The sequence below is a fragment of the Beta vulgaris genome, chromosome 7, assembly GCF_026745355.1.
Source record: "Beta vulgaris subsp. vulgaris cultivar EL10 chromosome 7, EL10.2, whole genome shotgun sequence".
NCBI lineage: Eukaryota > Viridiplantae > Streptophyta > Magnoliopsida > Caryophyllales > Amaranthaceae > Beta > Beta vulgaris.
Window position 1 is genome coordinate 38,414,780 of NC_079208.1, and position 24,124 is coordinate 38,438,903.

The 24,124-nt window shown below is 33.0% G+C and overlaps 1 protein-coding gene across 1 annotated transcript; it reads left to right on the top strand.

Moving 5' to 3' along the window:
- Nucleotides 1-3,248: 3,248 nt before the first annotated feature.
- Nucleotides 3,249-6,397, top strand: LOC104899325 (hypothetical protein). The gene is made up of 2 exons (XM_010686498.4): nucleotides 3,249-3,546; nucleotides 6,035-6,397. Exons 1-2 carry the CDS (start codon nucleotides 3,434-3,436, stop codon nucleotides 6,264-6,266), a joined length of 345 nt encoding a protein of 114 aa, XP_010684800.1. The 5' UTR covers nucleotides 3,249-3,433; the 3' UTR covers nucleotides 6,267-6,397.
- Nucleotides 6,398-24,124: the final 17,727 nt, after the last annotated feature.

A 24,124-nucleotide genomic window follows, 5' to 3' on the forward strand; every position in this document is an offset into this window, starting at 1 on the left:
ATCTTACTATCATACTCATGCGTCAATCAGACGTAATAGGAATCAAATTAAAGAAATAGTTTCTTCAACAGGTGAAGTAATCACGAATCCTTATGCTATTTCTCAAGAATTATCTAATGCTTTCAAAGCTAGATTCTCCTCTAACAGCTCAGTTTATTTTCATCCTGACTATGATTTTTCACTTTTGGATAATATCATCTCTGAAGAAAATAATGCCTTCTTAACTTCCAAGTCTCTGGAGACGAAATTAAATCTGCTACTTTTGATCAAGCCCCTGATAAATCCCCTGGACCAGATGGTTTTCCCCCGTTCTTCTTTCAAAAATACTGGACCCTAGTAGGTAATAGTGTAATAAGAGTTGTTCAAGCCTTTTTCCATTCTGGGAAAATCCTTAAAGAAATAAATCATACTTTTTTGGCTCTCATTCCTAAAATCGATAATCCTTCCTCTGCCAACCATTTTCGACCCATTAGCCTATGTTCAACCATCTATAAAATAATCTCAAAAATCATCACTAACAGACTAAAGGAAGTCATGAGTCAGATTATCCATCCCCTTCAAGGTGCTTTTATTCCTGATAGGCTAATTCAGGATAATATTCTTATTGCCCATGAAATCTTTCAATCTTTTAAAACTAAATTGGGTTCTAATGGTTGGATAGCCATTAAACTGGATATGGAGAAAGCTTACGATAGATTAGAGTGGAATTATATCTTTTCTACTCTTGACAAATTGGGTTTTTGTCCGCAATGGATAGGTTGGATCAAGGAACGTGTATCTTCTGCATCTTTTTCTGTCTTAGTAAATGTGCTTCCAGGTGATAAATTCTCCTCTTCTCGAGGGATTAGACAAGGTGACCCTCTTTCTCCTTATTTATTTATTTTGTGCGTTAAGCTTCTTGCTAGATTACTTTCTTCAGCTGCTTATGGCCCTACCAAACCAATTGGAGTTCCCATTGGTAAATCGGGTATGCGAATTCCTTTTCTTACCTTTGCAGATGACACAATGATTTTTGCTAAAGCCACTAATTATATTGTCTGATCATCCGTCAAATTTTGGATAAGTACTGTTCTATGTCTGGTCAACTAGTCAATTACCATAAATCTTCTTTCCAATGTACTGCTAATGTCCCAGAGGCAGAAAAATGTAATTTTGCTTCTATCCCACAAATGCAGGAAACTAATGATCTAGGAGATTATTTGGGCTGCCCTATTATTCATTCTAAGGTGACTAAAGAAACCTTTAGTTCTGTCGTTAGTAAACCAACTAGCCAACTCCCTAAATGGAAAGCTAATGCTCTTTCCCAAGCAGGTAGGTCAGTTCTTCTTCAATCAAATCTTGCTGCTAAGGCTAGTTATCAAATGCAAAGTTTTCTGTTGCCTAAATCTATTCTGGTGAATCTGGATAGAACATATAGAAATTTCTTTTGGAATAAGGACACCACTAATAAATCCCCTAATCTTATTGGTTGGGATCGAATTTGCAACCAAAATCGGCGGTGGATTAGGTTTCCGTAAGGCTGAAGCTAAAAACCAAGCTCTCCAAATGAAGCTATTGTGGAGGATTGTTAAAAATGATAACAATTTGTGGGTCAAATTAGTTCGAAAAAGGTACATAAAAATAATAGTATTTTTTTCTACTAAAGCTTCTAAATCGGCTTCTTGGCAATGACGTAACCTCCTAAGTTTACGTGATTTTTCAAAAAAAGGTTTACGTTGGCAGATTGGTGATGGCCAAAGTATTAACTTCTGGATGGATAATTGGGTTTTCCAATACTCTCTTCAGTCTACCATTACTCCTATCCCTGGTACTGAAAATCTCACTGTCAACAGATGTATCCTGCCTTCTGGACAATGGGACTCTCCGATGCTTCTTTCCCTTGTCCCTCCTCACATTGTTTCGCAGATTTGTTCTATTTATATCCCCTCTGAGTCCCAACCAGATAATCTCATTTGGGGCCTTACGGCTGATGGTGAGTACTCGGTTATGAGTGGGGCTCTCTTACTCAAGGGATTCTTCCCTCCTCTTTAGAAAAAGTTGAGTTTAATTGGATTTGGAAGCTTGATATTCCTCCTAAAATTAAAAACTTTCTCTGGAAAGCTTGTAATGATGGTATCCCAACTAAATTGCGTCTTGAGAAAAGTCATACTTTTATGCCACAGCAATGCGTGTTCAGTAATAATGCAGGTGAAATTAAAGTATAGGCCATCTTTGTTTTGCCTGCCCTTTTACTTTAGATATTTTTTCCCATCTTAAGGCCTCGTCTGATTGGCCAATCCCCCCTTCTTGTTTAGCAAATATTGATCTTACTTCTTTCCGTTCTGTTTTGGAAGCTTGTCTCTCGTTGTCGTCTAAATCAGAAATATCTCTTTTTCCTTTGTTTGGTGGTTTGGTGGTTTTTCAGGAATAAACTTGTTTTTAATAATGAGGTGGTTTCCTCAAGGAAGGCTAGTTTTATTATTAGTAATTTTGCTACATCGTGGTCTAAAGCTCTTAATTCGGAAGAAATGGTTTCTAAGCCTAATCTAGCTGCAAACACCAAGAGAGATAAACCTCGCACAGGTTCTGGTTCAGCCTGGTCCCCTCCTTCGACTGGCTTCTGCAAACTTAAATTTTGATGGCTCCAAATTAAATAATGGTAATGCTGCTCTGGGTTTTGTGATCCGGGACTCTTCAGGTGATGATCTTACGGCTGGAGCCCGATCGCTTGGTCCTAACATTTCTATCCTGCAGGCTGAAGCTTGGGGTCTCAAGGAAGGCCTTAATTCGGCCTTGTCGCTTAATATTTCTAATCTAGAGATTGAAGGTGATAATCTCGTTGTTATTAATGCTGTTAGGAAAATCTGGAAAGTCCCCTGGAAAATTAATAATATCATTTTAGATGTCAATGCTAATTTGCTTAAATTTGATACTTTTCAGGTTCAACATTGTTTTCGGGAAGCAAACAAGACAACGGACCTTATGGCGCATCGTGGACACTCACTCGGATCTCGTTTATAATTATCCTCCTTATGATATTGATTTTTCTCTTTTCGTTCGCAAGGATGTTTTAGGTTGGCCCCCCGATTGAAGGGGTTTCCTAAGTTTTCTCTCCTTATAAAAAAAAAAAAAATACATGAAGCATGTTGAATGTAGACGAATAGTAGTCAACTAGTCCGTGTGAAAGAGGTCAAAAGTAGAACGTAACAACTATCAAGTCAAGCGAATATTAATGAGGTGACTACACCACTCTCTTTAATCTTTAGTCTTTAGTCTTTACACCCACTCACACCTCCATTTTAAACCCGACACCTTTTTTTTCTTCCATCTTCTACTCTCGTCTATCATATTCATATATCCATATTCCATCATAATAATATTGATATCCCATGTGAAGCTCACTTTGTTCTCTCCCACGCACTAGCTAGCTAGTTAACCTTCTTTGATCTAATCAATGGCCGCAAATCAGTCCAAACCAGATGACTCCTTAGAGAACCTCAGAATTGTCGTGGAAAACAACCCTTCAAGTTCAAGACTATCAGAACTAGGCATCAAATCTTGGCCCAAGTAAGTTCTTTACCTCAGTCTTCTTTCTACAACTCTAAGGAAAAAGAAAAAATACTCTCCTTAACCCTTGTCGTTTATGAACTAAATCAAGTACTCAACTAAGTATCACGGTGATAATGAAATCCTTGATATGTTGTAGTTTAGTTGCAACTGTTTTTTTTTTTTTTAATAAGTACCTAAAATATTGTTAGTATGTAACTTATGAAAAGGAGATGTTTATAAAAATAAATGTTGAAATAAATCTAACAAGATGATAATATTAATGAAAAAAAAGAGAAGTATCATATACGCCTCTAAAATATGTCTAAAAATGATATCTCATATATCTTAAATTAAATATGTTAAAAAAAATCTTAAATTATATATTCATCCGCTACAATAATATATATTTATTGGCTACAAAAGCTAGGTTATCCTTCTCTCGAAAGAGTAACCTAATGAATCAAGAAAAATCAAATGATTTATAGTCAGATAGAAATGTGTTACAAATATATATATATATATATATATATATATATATATATATATATATATATATATATATATATATATATATATATATATATAATATATATATATATATATATATATATATATATATATAAAAGAGAAGGAGAAGCTATGATGTCCTCTAATAAATTTACTTAATTACCCCTTAGTAAATCAACTACTCTACTAAAAAAAATGAAAGAAAATCAAACTTAACTATAGCATAAAAAAATTAACAAAGAAAATTATATCAATCAAATAATTGATCAAGCAATACACAATCAAGTAGTAAATCAAAAAGGAAAATACAATCAATTAACAAAGTGAAATGATTTAATTGAAACAAAATACTTTGTTGATAAAAATATAAGAAATACTTAATAAATCTGCGTAACATTCTTTTATCGCTCATCAATTTTAATTTTAAAAATCTTAAAGAAAGTATGAATAAAATAAATAATAAAAGACGGGTTTGGATAAGTGATATAGGCTTAATCAACAAAATTAGCTATCTTAAAAAACATGTCTAATGTTCAAATTTAACTTTTGTTTATGTCCAAAAAAGTTAAAAATTATTTCTAAAAAAGTGAGGCACACATCACGTGCATAAATTGCTAGTATATATAGGAACATGAATGATCACGTGAAAACCACTCCTTATGCTAAAAAACTGAAAACTGCAATACAAAATGAGCAAAAAATTTCTTAAAATGAGCAAAAAGATAATATGAATAAAAAGTTCTTAATTAAAATTACCAAAATTATAAAATAAGCAAAAAAATATAAAAAGAGCAAACATTTGTAGAATGAGCAAAAACATAAAATGAGCAAAAAAATATAAAATAAAAAAAATTTGTAAAATGAGCAAAAATTTCGTAAAATGAGCGAAAGTTTGCTAAAATGAACAAATGTTTCTTAAAATGAGCAAACATGAAATTAGCAAAATACATAAAATGAGCAAAAACTTGCAAAATGAGAAAAAAAATTGATTTTCGGTTTTCAGTCAATCCTACCCCGCCCCCCATTCTCTCTCTTTCTCTCTCTCTATATACTCCCTCCGTTTCCTAAAGATCTTCCCTCTTTCCGTTTAAGGGTGTTTCCAAAAGATCTTCCCTCTTTTGCTTTATTCCTTATTTGGCAAAATAAATTTCCCTATTTACCCTCTCATGTCACTATCTTATGGTCCACCATTACATTATTAATTCAATTTTACTCCATTTCTATCTCCTACTTTAAACTCTTTTATTTGTTTATTTATCTTAACCCCTTTCTCTCTCCTACTTTACTCACACCATGCCCCACACAACTTGATTTACCTTGGTATCTATAGGAACAGTAAGTGGGAAGATCTTTAGGAAACGGAGGGAGTAGTATATAATTATATATATATTACCTCCATTCTGCATCAAAAAAATATATATATACTACCTCCATTTCCTAAAGATCTTCCTTGTTACTGTTCCTACAGATATCAAGGAGGATCCATTTGTGTGAGGAATGGGATGGGTAAAGTATGAGAGAGAAAGGGGTTAAGATAAATAAACAAATAAAAAGGGGTTAAAGTAGGAGAGAGAAAGGAAGTAAAATTGAATTAATAATGTAATAGTGGACCATATAATAGGGACATGAGAGGGTAAAAAGGGAAAAAGAATTTTCTATTAAGGAGTAAAGTAAAAGATGGAAGGTCTTTTGGAAACGGAGGGAGTATATATATATATATATATATTATATATATATATATTATATATATATATATATATATATTTAAAAACCAAATTATTAATTTTTAAGAAAGGAAATCACGACTATAAATGTTATATTAATCTTTTTTATAAAAATTGCCACTTAATTAACAGAAAACTTACCAAAAACCAATTGTTGCAACTAATTACACAAAGTGTGACTACTAAATAATAAAATAATTGATCTGTTTATCTTAGTTGCTGATCATTTTCTTATATCTTCTACTCGGTAATTTTATCATTCATTATAATACTAGATGGGCATGTTCACCCGGGAAGTATCAGCTGAAGTTTGATGCAGAAGAGACATGTTATATGGTGAAAGGCAAAGTTAGGGCTTATCCAAAGAAAGGGTCAACAATAATAGAGGATGATTATGTTGAATTTGGAGCAGGAGATCTTGTTACTATCCCTAAAGGACTTAGTTGCACATGGGATGTATTGCTTGCTGTTGATAAATATTACAAATTTGATTCTTCTTCTTCTTAGTGATTTGTTCTTAAGATCTAACACATGTCTTTTGTCCTAATTATTACGCCATTTTTTTAATTCTAATGTGGAGGTTATCTATCTCAGTTGATAAAGTTCGAGCAATGTTATATAAGACTATCTTATGTGTATCTTTCTACATAAAATATATATTTATAGTCATGTATATATTTGTATAGTTCAATAGCAAAATTAGTTGTTGACACGGATAATGTTTCAGGTTATTTACCAATGCGAATTCAAAATCTTAAGTCAAACACTTGAGAGAATAGGGAAAAAGAGTTGTACGCACTAGATTGTGTGCTTAGGAATTAGGATATGATCTTCCAGTTTCTTTTAAATTTTCTACATAGTAAATTACAATATGAATTATTCATCGATATGACCCTCAACATCAGGAGAGTACATATATATAAATATAACATTATTTACAAATAATATGATACAAACTTGTTTATGAAATCTAGTTTGATGTGCAAGAATATAACTGATGTTATTACATAGAGTAGCAGTAGTAACTACGGAGATTATAAAAAATTGAAGGTCTTTTTCTAATATATGTATACTAAAAGGTAAGACATGGTATTATTAGTAGAAATGACCAACAGTGCGGGCCAATCCAGCTCAGCCCACCTCGTGGATTGTGTGGGTCGGGCCAGCAAAAAGCCCGATCCAGCCTAGCTCAAACTGTGAAATTGGTGGGTGGGTCGTGGGCCAGATTTCTTAAGCCCAGCCCGGACCACGAAACCGGTCCAGCCTGGCCCATGAATCGGACCAGTTCAGTCCAAGTAAATATTGAACCAAATTATGTATATTTTAATCAAATTGCATATATTATAATTCCATCAAATTTCAAAATAATAAAATTATTCATTAATATTAATAATTGTATATATTTTAATTCATTTAAAAGATTTTATGTAACAATAATGAATAATTTCAATGATTAAATAATTTTGAAAAAAAAATTCTCAAGCCGGCCCGCCATCCCGGCGCAGCCCACCAGACCCACAAACCACCATAATCGCTTCCCGAACCTTGAAAGCCGGTAACAGACCGGTGTGGGCTAAGATTTTTCAGCCCGCAAACCAGCCCGCCCAACCCATGAATTTCACGGTCCGGTCCTAGGCCTTGAAATCTAAGCCCAGCCCGCTACGGCCCATGGTCCGGCCCGCCCAGCCCGCACCAGTGGCCATCACTAATTATTAGTATTAGCTTCATGAGTATTAATATATACAATTGTATTTAATTGTTTCTAAAAAAGAAATAATATTTTGACTTTAAGTAATTTCTTTCTCTACAAAGATCAATATGAGATTGTAGAGGAGTTGGTTAGTAGATTTATGAGAGAGTTTTGCAAATAGAGTTTTAGAACAAATGAGAGTTTTAGACCACTTTTAAAGTTTTGACTAGTCAAATACTCTAAAAGATGTGTTTGCATTGGTAAAAGAGAGTTTTAGAGAGAGTTTTGGAATAAAAACTCTCAAAATGAAAAGCTCTTAATATGAGCTTTTTCTTTAGAGGATTAGGTAAAAATATGTTCAATGACTTTTTTGCCTCTTATAATAATAATATACATATATAATAATATGTCTATAAATGTCATTTCTCACAAACAAATGGAAATCAACATTTAACAATCATTTAATTGTTACCAAACACAATTAAAACAAGTTGTCAAATTAGTAATCAAATCTGTTGAACAAAAAGTTAAAACTTTAACAACAAACTCTAAACTGTAACAACTAAACTCTGAATTCTATTTGCGCAACGGGGGTATCTCATATGAGAGATTATGAGTTATTAGAATCTTAAACCACACATTTTTATTGTTTGATATGTCTCATTTGATGTATGGGAAAAGGGGATACTATATATATATATATATATATATATATATATATATATATATATATATTATATATATATATATATATATATAATATATATTATATATATATATATATATATATACTTCCTACGTTTCATAATACCCGCTACACTTTTCATTGTGGGAAGTTTCACATTACTTGCTACACTTTCTTTTTGGGTAATAAACTCTCTTAATCTCTCTACTCTCACATGGGTCCCTTTTCTTTTTACTCTCTACCTCTCTCTTCTCCAAAAATTGTCTAGGAGTCCATAAATTGAGAAGTGTAACGAGTAATATGAAACGGAGGAAGTATATATATATATATATAGAAGTGAGTTCATATGAGAATGCATACTTACACGAGAAATGAGAATGAATTTACGCGTTATAACTCTTATGAATAAGTGATGTAACTCTAATGAAAAAGTGATATAACTCCAAAAAAAAGAATATTGGGAAAAGAAAATTTAAATAAATTTTTTTTTGGGATCAAATTTTTTTAAGGAGGTATAACTCTAATGAACAAGTGTTGTAACTCTTATCCAATCGTGTGGATGAGATTCATTCTCATTTCTCATGTAAGGAGCATTCTCATGTGATTTTGCCCCAAAAGTGAGTTCATAAGAGAATACATGAGAAATGAGAATGGATTTTATGCGCTATAACTTTAATGAATAAGTGATGTAACTCTAATGAAAAAGTGATGTAACTCCAAAAAAAGAATATTAGAAAAAATAAATTGGGCTCAAAGTTTTTTCGGAATATTAACTCTAATGAACAAGTATTGTAACTCTGATTCAATTCGGTGGTTGAGATTCATTCTCATTTCTTATGTGATCTTGCCTTTTATATATATATATATATATATATATATATATATATATATATAAATGAGTTCACATGAGAATGACCTTTTATATGAGAAATGAGAACAAATTCCAGCCGTTGGATCACGGTGTATTTAATGGCTGAGATTATATAAGGCAAAAGTTGAAAGAAAATTCCCAACATCTCTCGCGCACTCAATATTCCCCATAACTTTCTATTGTTTCTCTCTCCTCTCGTTCTCTAGCAATCATCATCATTTCTTCGCCGGCGATTCCTGATGAGAGAGAAAATCAGTGAAGATATTTACCTAACCGGCTAACCATTCTCCATGGTTCACAAAACAGAAACTAAGAATGTCAAAATGTACTTGTTCTATAGAGAACAAATTTTTTTTTTTCATTTAATTAGACAAACTCCCAGATAAAAGTATAGGATTATGAGTTTTGTACTCAACTCTGAGGCCCTACATGTTTGTGCAAGAGAGAAGTTTTAGTTGTTTCACTTTCACTGCTTTTCTGTGATTTAGGCTAAATTACTTTTTTAAAAAGAACTGCTAAATTGCTTTCCTGAACTCAAGTAGGAATTTCTCGAATGTTAAACAATATTCTTATTAAGCATTGCTATAATAAACAAAATAAGTATCGGTATAACACTAATTAAAACTTCTTATAACTCTAAACTCGTATCGGTATAACTCTAATTAATACTTCTTATAACTCTAAACAAATGTTGCTATAATTCTAGTTAGTCATTCTTATAACTCTAAAATGTTGCTATATACTTATAACTGTTATTTCTTATATTCTAATTAGTACTTCCCACAACTCTTAATAAGTATTTAACTCTAAACATATTTCGCTATAACTCTAATTAGTAGTTCCTATAACTCTAAATAAGTATCGTTATAATTCTAATTAGTACTCTAGCATGTGTAATTATCGAGTACTCCTTTCTATAACTCTAAGCAAATGTTGGTATAATTCTAAATAAATAATATTGTAAGTCGAATTGATACTTACTACAACTCTAAATAAGTATTATTATAACTCTCTTTAGTACTTCCTCTAACTCTAAAGAAAAAGTTGTTATAACTCTAATTACTACATAATTCAACTCTAATTAATGTTTCATATAACTCTAAACAAATGCTGATGTTACTCCAATTAGTACTTACTACAACTCTTAATAAGTATTGGTATAACTCTAATAAGTAATTAATATAACTCTAAACAATCATTGGTATAACTCTAAAAGCTATTTAGGATTTGTTTGAAAACAATACAACACTCCTTAGCCCAAAAAATCTGCGAATGCGTAAATCAATTTCAGCAACACCAAAATAATTCGAACTAAATCAATCAACATTGGGTCGTAATTTTTTTTTCAAAAAACTATAAAAGCATAAAAGAGCCAAATGACAAAGATGAATTATCTCTTCGTTGACTACTTCATCTTTGTCTGGCTTAGAGACCTCCAAATTCGTGAGCAACTGGTGAGATATTCTTCCAGTTTTTGTAATTGATTTTGACGACGACGTTGCACTTTCTAACTGAAATCATGCTACATGTGTATTTTTGTGTAATTTCCTAATTTGTTCTTGAGTGAAAGAGAGAGAAAATGGTGGGAAAAAATTGTTAATCTGGACGAGATCAGGAGTGAAAATAGTGGAGTAAGCATGTCTAATGAAGGACAAATCTTAGCCATCAATTTGGTTAGATCTAACGGCCCACATTATTTCTCATTTCTCATCTAAATATCATTCACATCTGATCTTCCCCCTCTCTCTCTCTCTCTCTCTCTCTCTCTATATATATATATATTATATATATATATATATATATATATATATATATATATATAGGGGCAAGATCACATGAGAATGCTTCTTACATGAGAAATGAGAATGAATCTCAACCACACGATTAGATTAGAGTTACAACACTTGTTCATTAGAGTTATACCCAGCTAAAAAAATTTGGAGCCAAAAAAAAAGTTTGAATTTTGAATTTTTGTTTCTAATATACTTTTTTTAGAGTTATATCACTTTTTCATTAGAGTTACATCACTTATTCATAAGAGTTATAGCGCGTAAATATCATTCTCATTTCTCATGTAAGTATGAATTCTCATGTGAACTCACTTCTATATATATATATATATATATATATATAGTTTAATAAATATAAGATTTTATGATAATTTCTCCTAGATCATGGTGGAAATATTTAATCCATTAATAAATCTATAGAAGTGATAATATAAGAGTTAAGAATATAAAAAATAAATACATATATATATAAGTTTGAAAAGGTAAATTTAAATTTGCTATTCTCATATACTAGTTTTATAAACCATGAGCGGTCATCTATAGGAAATCAATGGTTTAATTCATGATTATTTATTTACTGAAAGCAAATTTTTGTTCAATACTTTGAATTGGAAATATGAAATACTCTTTACATATTAATATCAATGTCATTGACTATGGTTAATGCTTTTACAACTCCATGAGAACGTACAATTTCTATTGATATTTCAAAGCAAATAATTTATGCTTTTGAATTTATGATCTTGTATTGAGAATAGTTAAAATTAGGTACATTGTACTTAGTTATGATTTTAGGGAGAAGTGTTTGTTGTTGTAATGCTTACTTGTGTTCGATAATATTCTTGTATTGAGAATAATAGAAATTGCCTTACGATTCGTACATTGTACAGTTGTAGTTTGAAGATGTATGGATAACATCATACAATCAATATCAGCTACATGATTTTCATAACTCATATACATATATATTTAATATTGCAAGTTGTTCTGATATGAACGTATGATATAATTTTCAGTTATTAAAAGATTTATGCATAATATGATAAAATTGATAATTTTTTAGCAAGAGATCATAATGATTTAATTGTGCTTCTTAATAGTGTTTTATTGAAAGCAAGAAAAGAAATTGTGACATATGATTTTAGTTTTTCATTTTTAACACTATTTGAAAAATAAATAGATTTATAACCGAGATCATTTTCATTTTTCAATTTCAAATTTCAATTTTCAACAATTGTGAAAAATTACCGCTTAATATAGAAATATAATAAGCTAATGATTCAAAATTTTATGATCTTATATTTAGAATAATTGAAAAATGGCTTACAATCAATGCGATTGCACTCTGACTTATGAAAATTGTGTTATAATCCTTGATATATTGTACAATGTCAACAATCATAGAGTATTTACTAACAATATTAATATCAAAAAGAAATTTAGTGCTCGTAAAGAAAATATAATAGTGCTATATCCTTGTTATATCGTACAACATATATTATGCTAATAAATATTTATTAAAGATGTACTATATTTTGGAAATATTTTCGATATATTGTTTAAGATGTACTCCTTCCGTTTTCTTTTATTGTTCTTATTTGGAATCGGGGAAGAAACCGATACAACTTAAAAAATGGGCAAGATTCCACTATTTTAAATAAAACGAAATTAATTAAAAGCAAAGATTCTAGCGCTTGAAGTTACTTTATGTTAGGCAACCGATGAGAAAAAAGTTTGAGGGGAAAAAGAGTAAAACATGACTAATAAATAGTGTGAAAACATTTATTGCAATTTGAAACCAATGGGGAATTTGAGCAACTTATACAATGTATGGAACGATTCAAAATAGGAACAACCAAACAAAATATTGTAATTTCACAATGGAAAATACAGGAACAACAAAAGAAAACATAGGAAGTAATAAAATAAAAACACATACATTATTACGTAGGGAAAGTCGATCAATTGCCTTTAGGTAGCTATTTTTATTTATCATAATTTGAAATTGGCTTACAACCTATGAGTTGCACAATTGTGATTCATTTGTAATATTTAGTATTATAGGTATTTTTCCTTAAAAGTGACACTAAAATAGAAACACGTACATTGATCAAGGTAATTTAATAAACTTAAATAATTTTTTAGGGCTCAAACTTATATCACTTGTAAATTTTAAATTTATATAACTTATAATCACATTAATTATGGTGATTGCAAGATTTTTTGTCATATTATATTGAGGCACTAACTGGCTCGTATAAATTAAATATCCATAATTTTTGTCATTTACATAGAAAACTATGTAAAAATTATTTTGATCAAGGTATCTCCTAAATAAATTTACAGGAATAATCCCAACTTTCACCAATCTTCTCAAAATAATCACAACTTTGAATTGTTCCAGGATAATCCTAACTTTGAGGGAATTTTCTCAAAATAAACCAGACGCTATCACCTGCTTGCCTATACTAATCCGTTTTAGGTCTAAGATATATAGAAAATTATTTACAAATTATTTTGAAAAGGTACGTCCTAAGGTTGAGATTATTCTAAAATAATTTAAAGTTGGGATTATTTTGAGAAGAATGGTGAAAGTTGGGATTATTCATATTAATTTTTCCAAAAATAATATGCATTTTGGTATATTGACTAATTTATAGAATAAATCCATCACCTAAATAGTAATTTTGGGATATTTATATATATTAAATAATATATACCCTTTTCTAATATATGAAATTTCATATCTGCAATCAAGAGATTTGATCTTGCTAATTGGTCTCATTATTCATCTATGGAGTAGTAACATAATGGAAAATAATATGATTCATTTCTCTATATATGTTCGGCAAGCCATGAATATTGATTCCACAATACCAATTATGGAAATATAAAATTTCTTTCTTTAAACGGGACATTTTTTTACATATTGTACATATTAGGTGCTTATAATATTACCGGATTGATTTTTATATGACAATCAATCAATTCAATTACATAATATCAAACAAATGAACGGTATTGGCTAATATATATTAATATTAATCATTGATGCAATGAACTACTAGCACTATATGCACGCGATGCGTGCGACATTATATTAATATTAACATTAACATTAAAAAGTATTAAAAATTAATTTAAAAGTGTAATATTTATGGTGAATATTGATGAGCGTTATGATTTTTGTTAGCATTGCTTCTAGTATAAAGAGTAATGTTTTCGATAAAGGACTATGTTGAAGTAGGATATGTTGTATTTGGTAGATAATTCAAAACTCTCCTTTTTAAACGAAGATCTAGCCTATGTTATTTATTTATTTATTTAAAAATACATATATATATTTCATATGCGTATTTCGTGATTGTTGTAGCCTGGAAATCAACGGCTCCCCCCCAAAGGACACGTGGATCCATCTGGAGCATCCACGTGTCTCCTATCTGCAAAAAGGAGATGGCTGAAGTACAAATTCCTATTCAGGGAAAGTACCAGCCCATCTCTTTGGCTCGGCATGCATTCAGGCTTGAATCCCAAAAAATATCTACATATGATTGGATGATGTGTACCTCTCAATCATTGCCTTCCATGTGTCATACTCTAATTGCTCAGCCAATCAGATGCTCTTAAATTAGGGTGACCTCAAGGTACAACAATCGGATCTCAAACACTATAAATAGTCCTTGAAATCAGGAGAAATGTACCTTTTTTCTGAGTAGAGTTACTCTGTGAAAACTCTCTCTACATTCTCTCTCTAAACTTTCCTTATTATTCTTGATACCTGACTTAAGCTTCAGAGGGGGAGCCACCACCCAAACCTCCAGGGTGGGTCCTTTTTTGTAGGTTCGGGAACGAAGCTCAAGTTTGAAATTATTTTACCAAGACATCGTTGCACAAATCTCCATTGAAGAACTTGTTGAGGGATAATAATATTTTTACTAGCAAGCCCTACATAAAAATTGGAGTTGTCTGTAGGGAGACGCATATGCTGACTGACTGCCACTCATCCAGCATAGTATGAAATTGAAGTTTAGAGGTTCGAGTAGAGGATACGGTGGATGATGAAAGGCCACCTCGAGGAAGGGATAAGCCTCCAACTATCATTGTCAACCTTCCTGGACGAAATCGAGAGCCTGTCATTCAGGAAAACCTTGAGTATCTAGTGACTACTGCCCATCTGAAAAACTACCTGAATGATTTTCAGACTAAGATGGTTGCAGTTGTTCAAGAGCAAATCAAGAGCAATATGCTATTTTTTTCAAGTAAACCCGGTAATCAGTCGTTGTCAATCCTCTTAGGGGGCATTCCCAGGAGAACCGTCCAGGTCCAAGCCGACATGTTCGCCAGGAACTCTCTAAGAGAGCGGTCAAGGAAAAACAACCAGAAGTTAGTGAGCAACGAAGAAAGATGGACTGGAAGCTGGTAGCTAGTCAGAACTCAAGATAATGCCCATCCAAATGGATATCGGATGGAAAGAGATGCTCGAGAGTATTTGGAGGCAAAGAAAGCTGCAACCTTACAACCTTCGGCCACATAATCCACCCCGTATATGAGGGACTCTCCGTTGAGGGTGCCATCCAAAACAGAGGGGAGAAGTTTGGGCCCTCCTGATGTTCGTCCAAGGGAGGAAAAAACAGTATTACAACCTATGGTGTACAGGCGACCAGTATTTGCAAACACCTCCTCCAATCCGGTGTTAAATGAATACCGTATGGAGCACATACCCATTGAAGGACAACCGGGAGCTCTCCGGATTAACTGGACGACTTTATTCTCGGCCAGAATCATGGAGGCGCCTCCCTTCCCAAAGATTAAGCTTCCTACAATAGAACCTTTTGATGGAACCACTGATCTAGATGATCACTTGTCTGCATATAAGCATTAGATGTATGTCTAGGCTGAAGTTTGTGCGGAAGCAAAGCATCCAGAGTCCAAAAAGGCTGAAGAAGTAACTCAGCCAAAGAAAAACAATCCTAAGAAAGTTGAGACATGGGCATTGACATCCCCCAGAACTTCGTGCCGACGAAGTAAAAGAAGAGAATCTGAAAATTCGACAAAGCCCATTGCCTTCAGCAAAGATCAATACTCCATTCTCATGGAGATTAAAGATCAACATGAGCTTAAGGATCCGGTAAAGATGAAGACTCCCTACAAAAATAGGGATAAAAACAAGTATTGCCAATTTCACAAGGATTATGGCCATGAGACTAACGAGTGTAAGCACCTTAAGAGAGCCTTAGAGGACTTAGCTCGAAAAGGGAAGATGAATTCATACTTGCCCCCAAGGGGAAAGGAAGTTTCAGAAGAAAGATGATCGTCAGAGCAGAAAGAAGGAAAGTGAAAGTAATAATGAGGATGTTGTTCTGGTAATATCAGGAGGATTTGCTGCTAGTGGGCCAACCAACAGAAGGCACAGGAACTACTTTAGGGAACTTAACCAAGTTTTGCTAACTAATCAGGCAGAGGCTGATCCGTTCCCTAAAGTGGTAGTTAGAGAGATGGATCGGAGAAAGTTGAAAACCCCCCATGATGATCGCCTGGTGGTGGAGATGAAAATAGCGAATCTAAGAGAGAAGAATTTTGATTGATACAGGTAGTTCAGCGGACATCATAAATGCTGATTGTTTGTCCATATTAAAGTTTTACGAGAGTAACTTAGTTCCAGTTCACCACCTAATTATCGGGTTTGGGGGGAGGAGTCATCCATTCCATGGGAACAATTATGCTGCCAGCCTGAGTTGGAGAGAAGGAGGCTTCTCGGACATTGTTTCTTAAGTTCTTGGTCGTCAGAGATTTGACTGCCTATAATGTCATACCCGGACGACCAACACTTAATCATATTAAGGCTGTGATAGTCATCCATCTCATGATCATGAAGTTTGAATGTGATGGTGGCAAAATTAGATCTTTATATGGAGCCCAGCAGGTGGTCAGAGAATGCTACCTCATAAGTTTAAGACCCTCATCTTGGAAAAGAGAGAAGCAATATCAAGCAAAGATAGCTGGTAAGAGCAAATCGACCGAGTTTGTAAAAAGCCAAGTGGACGTTCTGGGGACAGTGGTTGAAAGCCCTAAGACGCAGGTTGCTTCCCCAAGCAAACTGTCCAGCCTCTTACCAGGCAAGAAGAGATAATATATACCCGTCAAAGATGAACTACCCTCGTCAGATGAGGTGTTGACTAGATCCTGTAGAGGCATTTGAGCGTCCAGATCCTGTAGAGGCACTAGAAGATGTCTTTTTAGATGATGATCGTCCAGAAAGGACATTGAAGATGGATTCTGCTCTTTCCCCCAGCTTGAAGGACGGGTTAGTAAGGTTGTTGAAGGAATTTGAGGATTTGTTTGCCTACAGTGTTGAAGAAATGCCGGGAATTGATCCTGAAGTAGTTGTCCACAAGCTGAATATAGATTCAAGTCTGAAGCCAGTTCGTCAGAAGAAGAGACACTTGGGTCCGGCCAGAAATCAGGCAGTCGACCAAGAAGTGCAGAAATTATTATAATATAAGTTCATTAGAGAGACTTATTATCCGGATTGAATAGCCAACGTTGTAATGGTACCCAAGCCCAACGACACATGGAGAATGTGTGTGGATTACACCAATCTTAACAAGGATTGTCCTAAGGACAGTTTTCCTTTACCTAAATTATATTGACTAGTAGACTCCATGGTTGGCCATGCATTACTGAGTTTCATGGATGCATATTCTGGATTCCACCAAATCCCTATGTGGCCGGAGAATCAGGACAAAACGTCATTTATCACAGAGAAAGGACTTTATGGCTGGCTGAGGATGCCTTTTGGTCTTCGGAATGCACCAGCCACCTTTCAGAGGCTAATCAATATGGTTTTTCAGCTGCAGCTGGGAGGGAATATGGAAGCTTATATCGATGATATGATAGTAAAGAGCCGGCAGGAGCAAGGTCATATTGACGACATGAGATAAACCTTTAAAACCCTTCAAAAATTCAAATCAAAATTTAATCCCAAAAAATGTGTCTTTGGGGTGGTTCAAGTGAAATTCTTAGGTTTCTTGGTCGATCAAAGGGGGATAGAAGCCAATCTCGAGAAGATCTAGGCTATTTTGAATACGACAACTCCGTGCAAGATTAAGGAGGTGTAGCGCCTGACGGGGTGCTTAGCAGCCCTTGGACAATTCTTGTCCAAATTAGGTGATAAATGTCATTATTTCTTCTCAACAATCAAGAAAAAGTTTGAGTGGATAGAAGAAGCTGAACAGGTGCTTCAGCAAGTAAATGATCATCTCCGTAAATTACCTCGCTTGGTCAGTCCAGCCGAGGGGAAAAAATGTTTGTATATTGGTCGTGTCGCCTCAAGCTGTAAGTGTCGTGTTGTTGGCTGAAAGTGGATCCTTACAAATTCCAGTATACTTTATGAGTCATGTGCTAAAAGATGCGGAGTGTAGGTATCCGCTGGTGTAGAAATTCGGGTTAGCGCCTGTCATAGCCAGCTGAAAATTGAGGCTGTACTTCTTGGCCCATAGTATATTAGTCTATACTGACCAACCTATGAAACAAGTTTTGCAAAAGATGGAAGCCTCAGGGCAAATTCTCAAATGGGCGGTAGAATTGAACATGTTTGACCTAACATTTTTAGCCCAGAAACGCCATCATGAGGCAAGCTTTGGCAGATTTTATAGTTGAGCTTACTCGGCCAACTATAGAACCTATAATAGCTCCAACTGAAGCTTTGGCAGATTTTGTAGTTGAGCTTACTCGGCCAACTATAGAACCTATAATAGATCCAACTGAAGGAAGGAAGCACTGGACGCTCATGGTGGATGATTCGTCTACTGTGAATGGGTGTGGAGTAGGAATAATTTATCAGTCTCAAGAAGGAGATAAGTTTATGTATGCACTAAGGTTCCAGTTCCATGCGTCCAATAATGAAGCCGAGTATGAAGCGCTTCTGGTTGGGATCAAAATGTGCAAAGCGGCTATAACTCTAGGGATTGAGGCTAAATCAGACTCCCTTTTAGTCGTCAGTCAAGTCAATGGAGACTTTGAATGTAAAGAAGCATCTATGAGAAAATATATGCGTCTGATCAAGGATGAGACTGAGCCCTTAAAACGATTTGTTCTTGACCAAGTTCAAAGGTCTAAAAATCACCAAGCAGTGCTATTACGAAATTGGCAGCTCAACTGACTGTGATGCACCAAGAACAGTGTTTTGGGAGGTAAAACCAAAAAAGAGTATTGATCAAGAGCAAGTGATGTTTCTTAGCCGAGGGGCAGTTTGGATGGAGCCTATTATAGAATTCAAGAAAACAGACCGACTAGCTTCTGACCCTGTAGAGGCTAATTATGTGAAAGCAAGAGACAAATGGTTTGAGTTATGGGATGATACTCTCTATAAGAAAGCATTCAACCGTCCTCTTCTCAAGTGCATCACCAAAGAAGATGGATTAGAAGTATTGAAATAACTCCATGAAGGAGCTTGTGCCTCCCAAATAGGAGGAATAGGCTTTTTGAAAATTAGTCTTTCATACCATGAGAGAGGGTTTTGGGTTTAGGTCAAGAGGTGCGAACATCTGAAACTCGTCTCCTTTTCCGTTTTAGAGAACAAACTCTTACTAATTACATTATTTTCCATTTTCAAGTAATCATGGATATTCAAAAGAAATAAAATACTTCTCTACCTCTAACTTAACATTTTTAAAAAAAATTTATGGAAACTTTTACATTGATTCCTAATTTGTAATTATTTTTAAAACTATCTTAATGAATCTCAATCAATTCCTTAAATGATTTAATTAAAAAAATCAATGTTACATTCTTCAATTAATCATTATTTTAAGCCATTAATTGAATCAATTAATCAATCAATTAATTTTTTTCTAAATCAAAAAATCTGACAAATTAGCGATTTTAATTAACTAATCCATCCTCAATCAATCAACAAATTACCTAAATAAAATAGCCTAATTGATCCTCTATTCACCAATTTTCTCATGCACAAGTAAATATTATTTTAACAATTTATAGAATCTTCTCACAGATACATGAATTCCACTTACTTGATGGGTATATAAATGCCCATATTCTCTTTTATTCCACTATCAAACCTATCTCTCCTTTTTTTTCCTTTTGTAATATAAATATTGTGTTTGAAACTAATTTTTCTCTCTCTTCAATTAGTTGGAGATGCCTCTTATTTTTAGGAAATACTATGTTGTAAAACATCATCGTCGTCATCAATTTTTACAATGACCATCACATTTGTATTGACCTTGCTTCATACTCTTAATCCATCCTTTTTTTTAAGTTTTTAGTGACTTTTGTAACTTTGTAAATTTCTTTTTAATTTTAGACAATCTCAAATTATCATTTGTTTGTCATTATCTCAACGTGTTGTAATTTCTATTTCTTACATGAAATTTCATCAATCAAGATTACTATTTTTAATACTTAAAATTGAGTACAACACATAGTTACTTCCCTTTCAACCAAATTTTTGGAAAAATTATAAAATTCATGATTTAGTGCGACAAACTGATCAAAAATTTAAAAGTTCCTGATTTGTTAGATGTAGTTATCTAAATATTTTCACACGCATTGCGTGCATATAAGACTAGTATATATTTAGGGGTAGGATCATCAAATGATAATGCCTCCTTACATGAGAAATAAGAATGAATCTCAACCGCACGATTGGATAGAGTTACATCACTTATTTATTAGAGTTATAGATGTAAATAAATAAATACACACACACAACACACACACACACACACACACACACACACACACCACACACACACCACACACACACCACACACACACACACACACACACACACACACACACACACACACACACACACACACAGGGTCGGGTTCCATTGAGAATGAGTCCTTATGTGAAAACATATATCATATGTGAGAACAAATTTATATTTAGAACATACACAACACTTTTTAGAACATACTTAAATTTTTGTTTTTAGAACATGTTCAACACTTTTTGGTACATATGCTACGATTTTTAGAACATTAACTCATCTTTTTACGTAAGAACCTAATTATGACATATACATATATTGATATATACATGTTATTAATTTTCAAGCTTATTTCCTAATTTATTTCAAGTATGTTCTAAATTGTTTTAAGTGTGTTCCAAATTATTTCAAGTATGTTGTACATCAATTTTAACATGTTCTGAAGAAGAAAGTAAGTAATTATCAAATAATTCCGAAAATTTCGGTGTGTTTTTGGTAATTTTAAGTTGATTTTTATTTTTTTAAAAATTTCAAAAATGAAGAATGAATGATACAATATTATTCATATTTATTTTTTTCATAAATTTATAAATTAGGAATATCAAAACTCTAGTGTGACTATTTAGAACACGTCAAGAACTATATAAAACACAACAAGAAATATTTAGAACATAATAAGAACTATTTAGAACACAATAAGAACTATTTGAAACATAATAAGAACTTTTCATAATACAACAAGGACTATTTAGAACACTAGAAGAACTATTTAGAACACAGTAAGAACTATTTGGAACATAATAAGAACTATTTAGAACATATGTTTTACTATATTTAGAGCATAAGAATAAGAACGTAGAACATCCTTTTTTTATTATCAACAAAATAAGTACAAAATTAACATGGGAGAAAGATATGCTCTAAAAATTTAAGTATATACTTCCTCAAAAAAAAAACTTAAGTATGTTTCCTCAAAAAAAAAAAAAAAAATTTAATAAGTATGTTGTTCTAAAAAGTATTGCGTATTTTCTAAAAATATAGGTATGTTTCCTTAAAAAAAAATAAGTATGTTGTTCTAAAAAGTGTTGCGTATGTTCAGAAAAGTTAAGTATATTTCTAAAAGTAATGTTAAGTATGTTGTTCTAAAACGTGTTTGCATATGTCCTAAAAAGTATTTCACGCACATTTTCTAACAAGTTAAGCATCTTTCATTTAAAAAAATGAAGTATGTTTTAAAAAAAATGTTGCATATGTTCTAAACCTAAATTTGTTCTTACATAATAAAGTGTTCTCACATAATAGATGTGTTCTCACAAAAGCCTTCCCCTAAAAACACACACACGCGCACACGCGCGCGCACACATCATTTCGCTATATTCTCATTTCATGTGTATAAACTAGTCATGTTCTTGTCTTTCTATCTTGTAGAATTGTTTAGGAGCCTTAGATAGCACTTATATTAATGTGAGTGCCTTTTCAAGAAAGTGAAAAGTATCGAACAAGCAAAAACACAATTGTCATGAATGTGACGGGTGTTTGTGCACCTAATATGGACCTTATTTATGTCTTTCCGGGGTGGGAAGGTTCGACTCATGATGTATACGTGCTTTGTAATGCTTTTTCTAGGCCCAATGGTTTTATTATACCTCAAGGTAAATCTAATCAATCTTTTATGAGTTCAAATATTATATGCTAGGGCAATAATTGCCCAATTGACTTAGTCATCGTCTTTTTTCTCCATAAGCAGTAAAGGTAATTATTATTTGACAGATGCGGAATATATAAATTATAAGAGATATATTGCTTCATATAGAGGGGAAAGATATCATCTAAAAGAGTGGGCCGATAGATAACCTGAAAGTGTTGAAGAATACTATAATTTGAAGCATGCTAGAGCGCGAAATGTTATTGGAGGTGTTTTAGTTTACTTAAAAAAAGATGGAGTATACTTAGAAGTCCTTCATTTTTTTTTTTATTCGAACTCAAGGTCGAATTGAGATGGCTTGATCTCTATAACATAATTTAATCGGAAGAGTCATGTCTACTAATGAGATCGAAACTGATTGTAATTCAGACACCATCTTAATTATATTATCGGGATAGTCCAATATTACAGTTTCAATTAAAGTGGCTATTGGACATTAGTTTCCTGTTTTTGGAAATCTGGCCTCTTAGCGGTTCACACTTCACAGGCCAAGTCCTTCATTATTGCTTCCTTTGATACAACCATGCCTAACAACTTTCGTAATCGAATCCTCTATTTATGTTATATATACAACAAGCTCTAACAAACATTTTGAACTCAATAAATTAGAAACGAAAGATAATATACAATAGGGATAGTAAGTCAATACCAAAAAAAATAATTAATTTTACTCAACAGTTTGAAACTTTCAAGTAAGGCCAAGGGTACTCGACCAATGAATTTGTGCTCTTGTAACGAAGATAAAGTTACTCAACTAAGCTTAAGTTAAAAACTTTCAAGTAAGAGCACAAACTCATACTTTCTTCGTTCCGTAATAATTGCAACATATTCCATTGACACATTTCTTAAAAAAATCCATGTAAAGGAATGATAGAGATAGATAAAAAGTGGGTACAATGTGATAGCAGACAGAGAAAGATAAGATATTATCAGATAAAGTCATAAAGATAAGCTATTATCAAATAAAGATAAGGAATTATCAAATAAAGATGTGTTGCGGTGAATATGAAACCTCCAAATAAAAGGAAACGTTACAAATTTACAATGGAAAAATAATGGATGAAGTTTCCTAAAAAAAATAATGGATGATGTATAAAATAGGGATGGTAATTCAATGCGGAAATAATATCCAAATAACAGCATGACACATGGGACATATAGTGCACGATGCCTTTTTTTGAAATTTTGGCACGATTCCAGCATACCATAACCTTTCAATCACTAGTACTGGTCCCGTTAGGATTAGAGTCGACTCTTATGTTCAATCACTAGTTTACCACCAAGTTGGAGTCAGATTTTGCAACATCCAATCCAAACATCCATTGCCATTTTCATACATACCCTTGCCTTTTCATTTACTCGAATTAGGGGTGCTAATCGAGTCAATCGGCTCATACTCAACTCGGTTAAAAGCTTGACTCGAGTCAGTTCAAGCTCGATTGAGCTCGAAACTCGATAACCTTGCACGCAACTTAATTATTTTCAATTAATTTCTATTTGAAGTAAGAAATACATTGAAACTCATTAAAAATAAATTGTAGTATAAAAGGAAAAAAAATTGTAAAGAATAAGCCTTTAAGGTAAACCAAATCAACTTTAAATAAGATGCTGGTGAGCAGATCAACTTGACTCGAAACTTAACAAGAATAAGTTGAGCATCCTTCTGCTCATGGTCGACTCGCTTGATTAACACCCCTAACTCGAATAGTTGGATCTTTTTCCTTTTGGAGAAAAAGATTATTCTAAAACGTTCGTCACTATAATACACGTTAATTACTTAATTAGAGGAACCATCCAGGGATGTGAATCAGGAAATGGAAGGAAAGTTATAGATAATGCCGCGGTGATGGTGATCACACAGCGTTAGGGTGAGGGAAGAGCCTGGGAA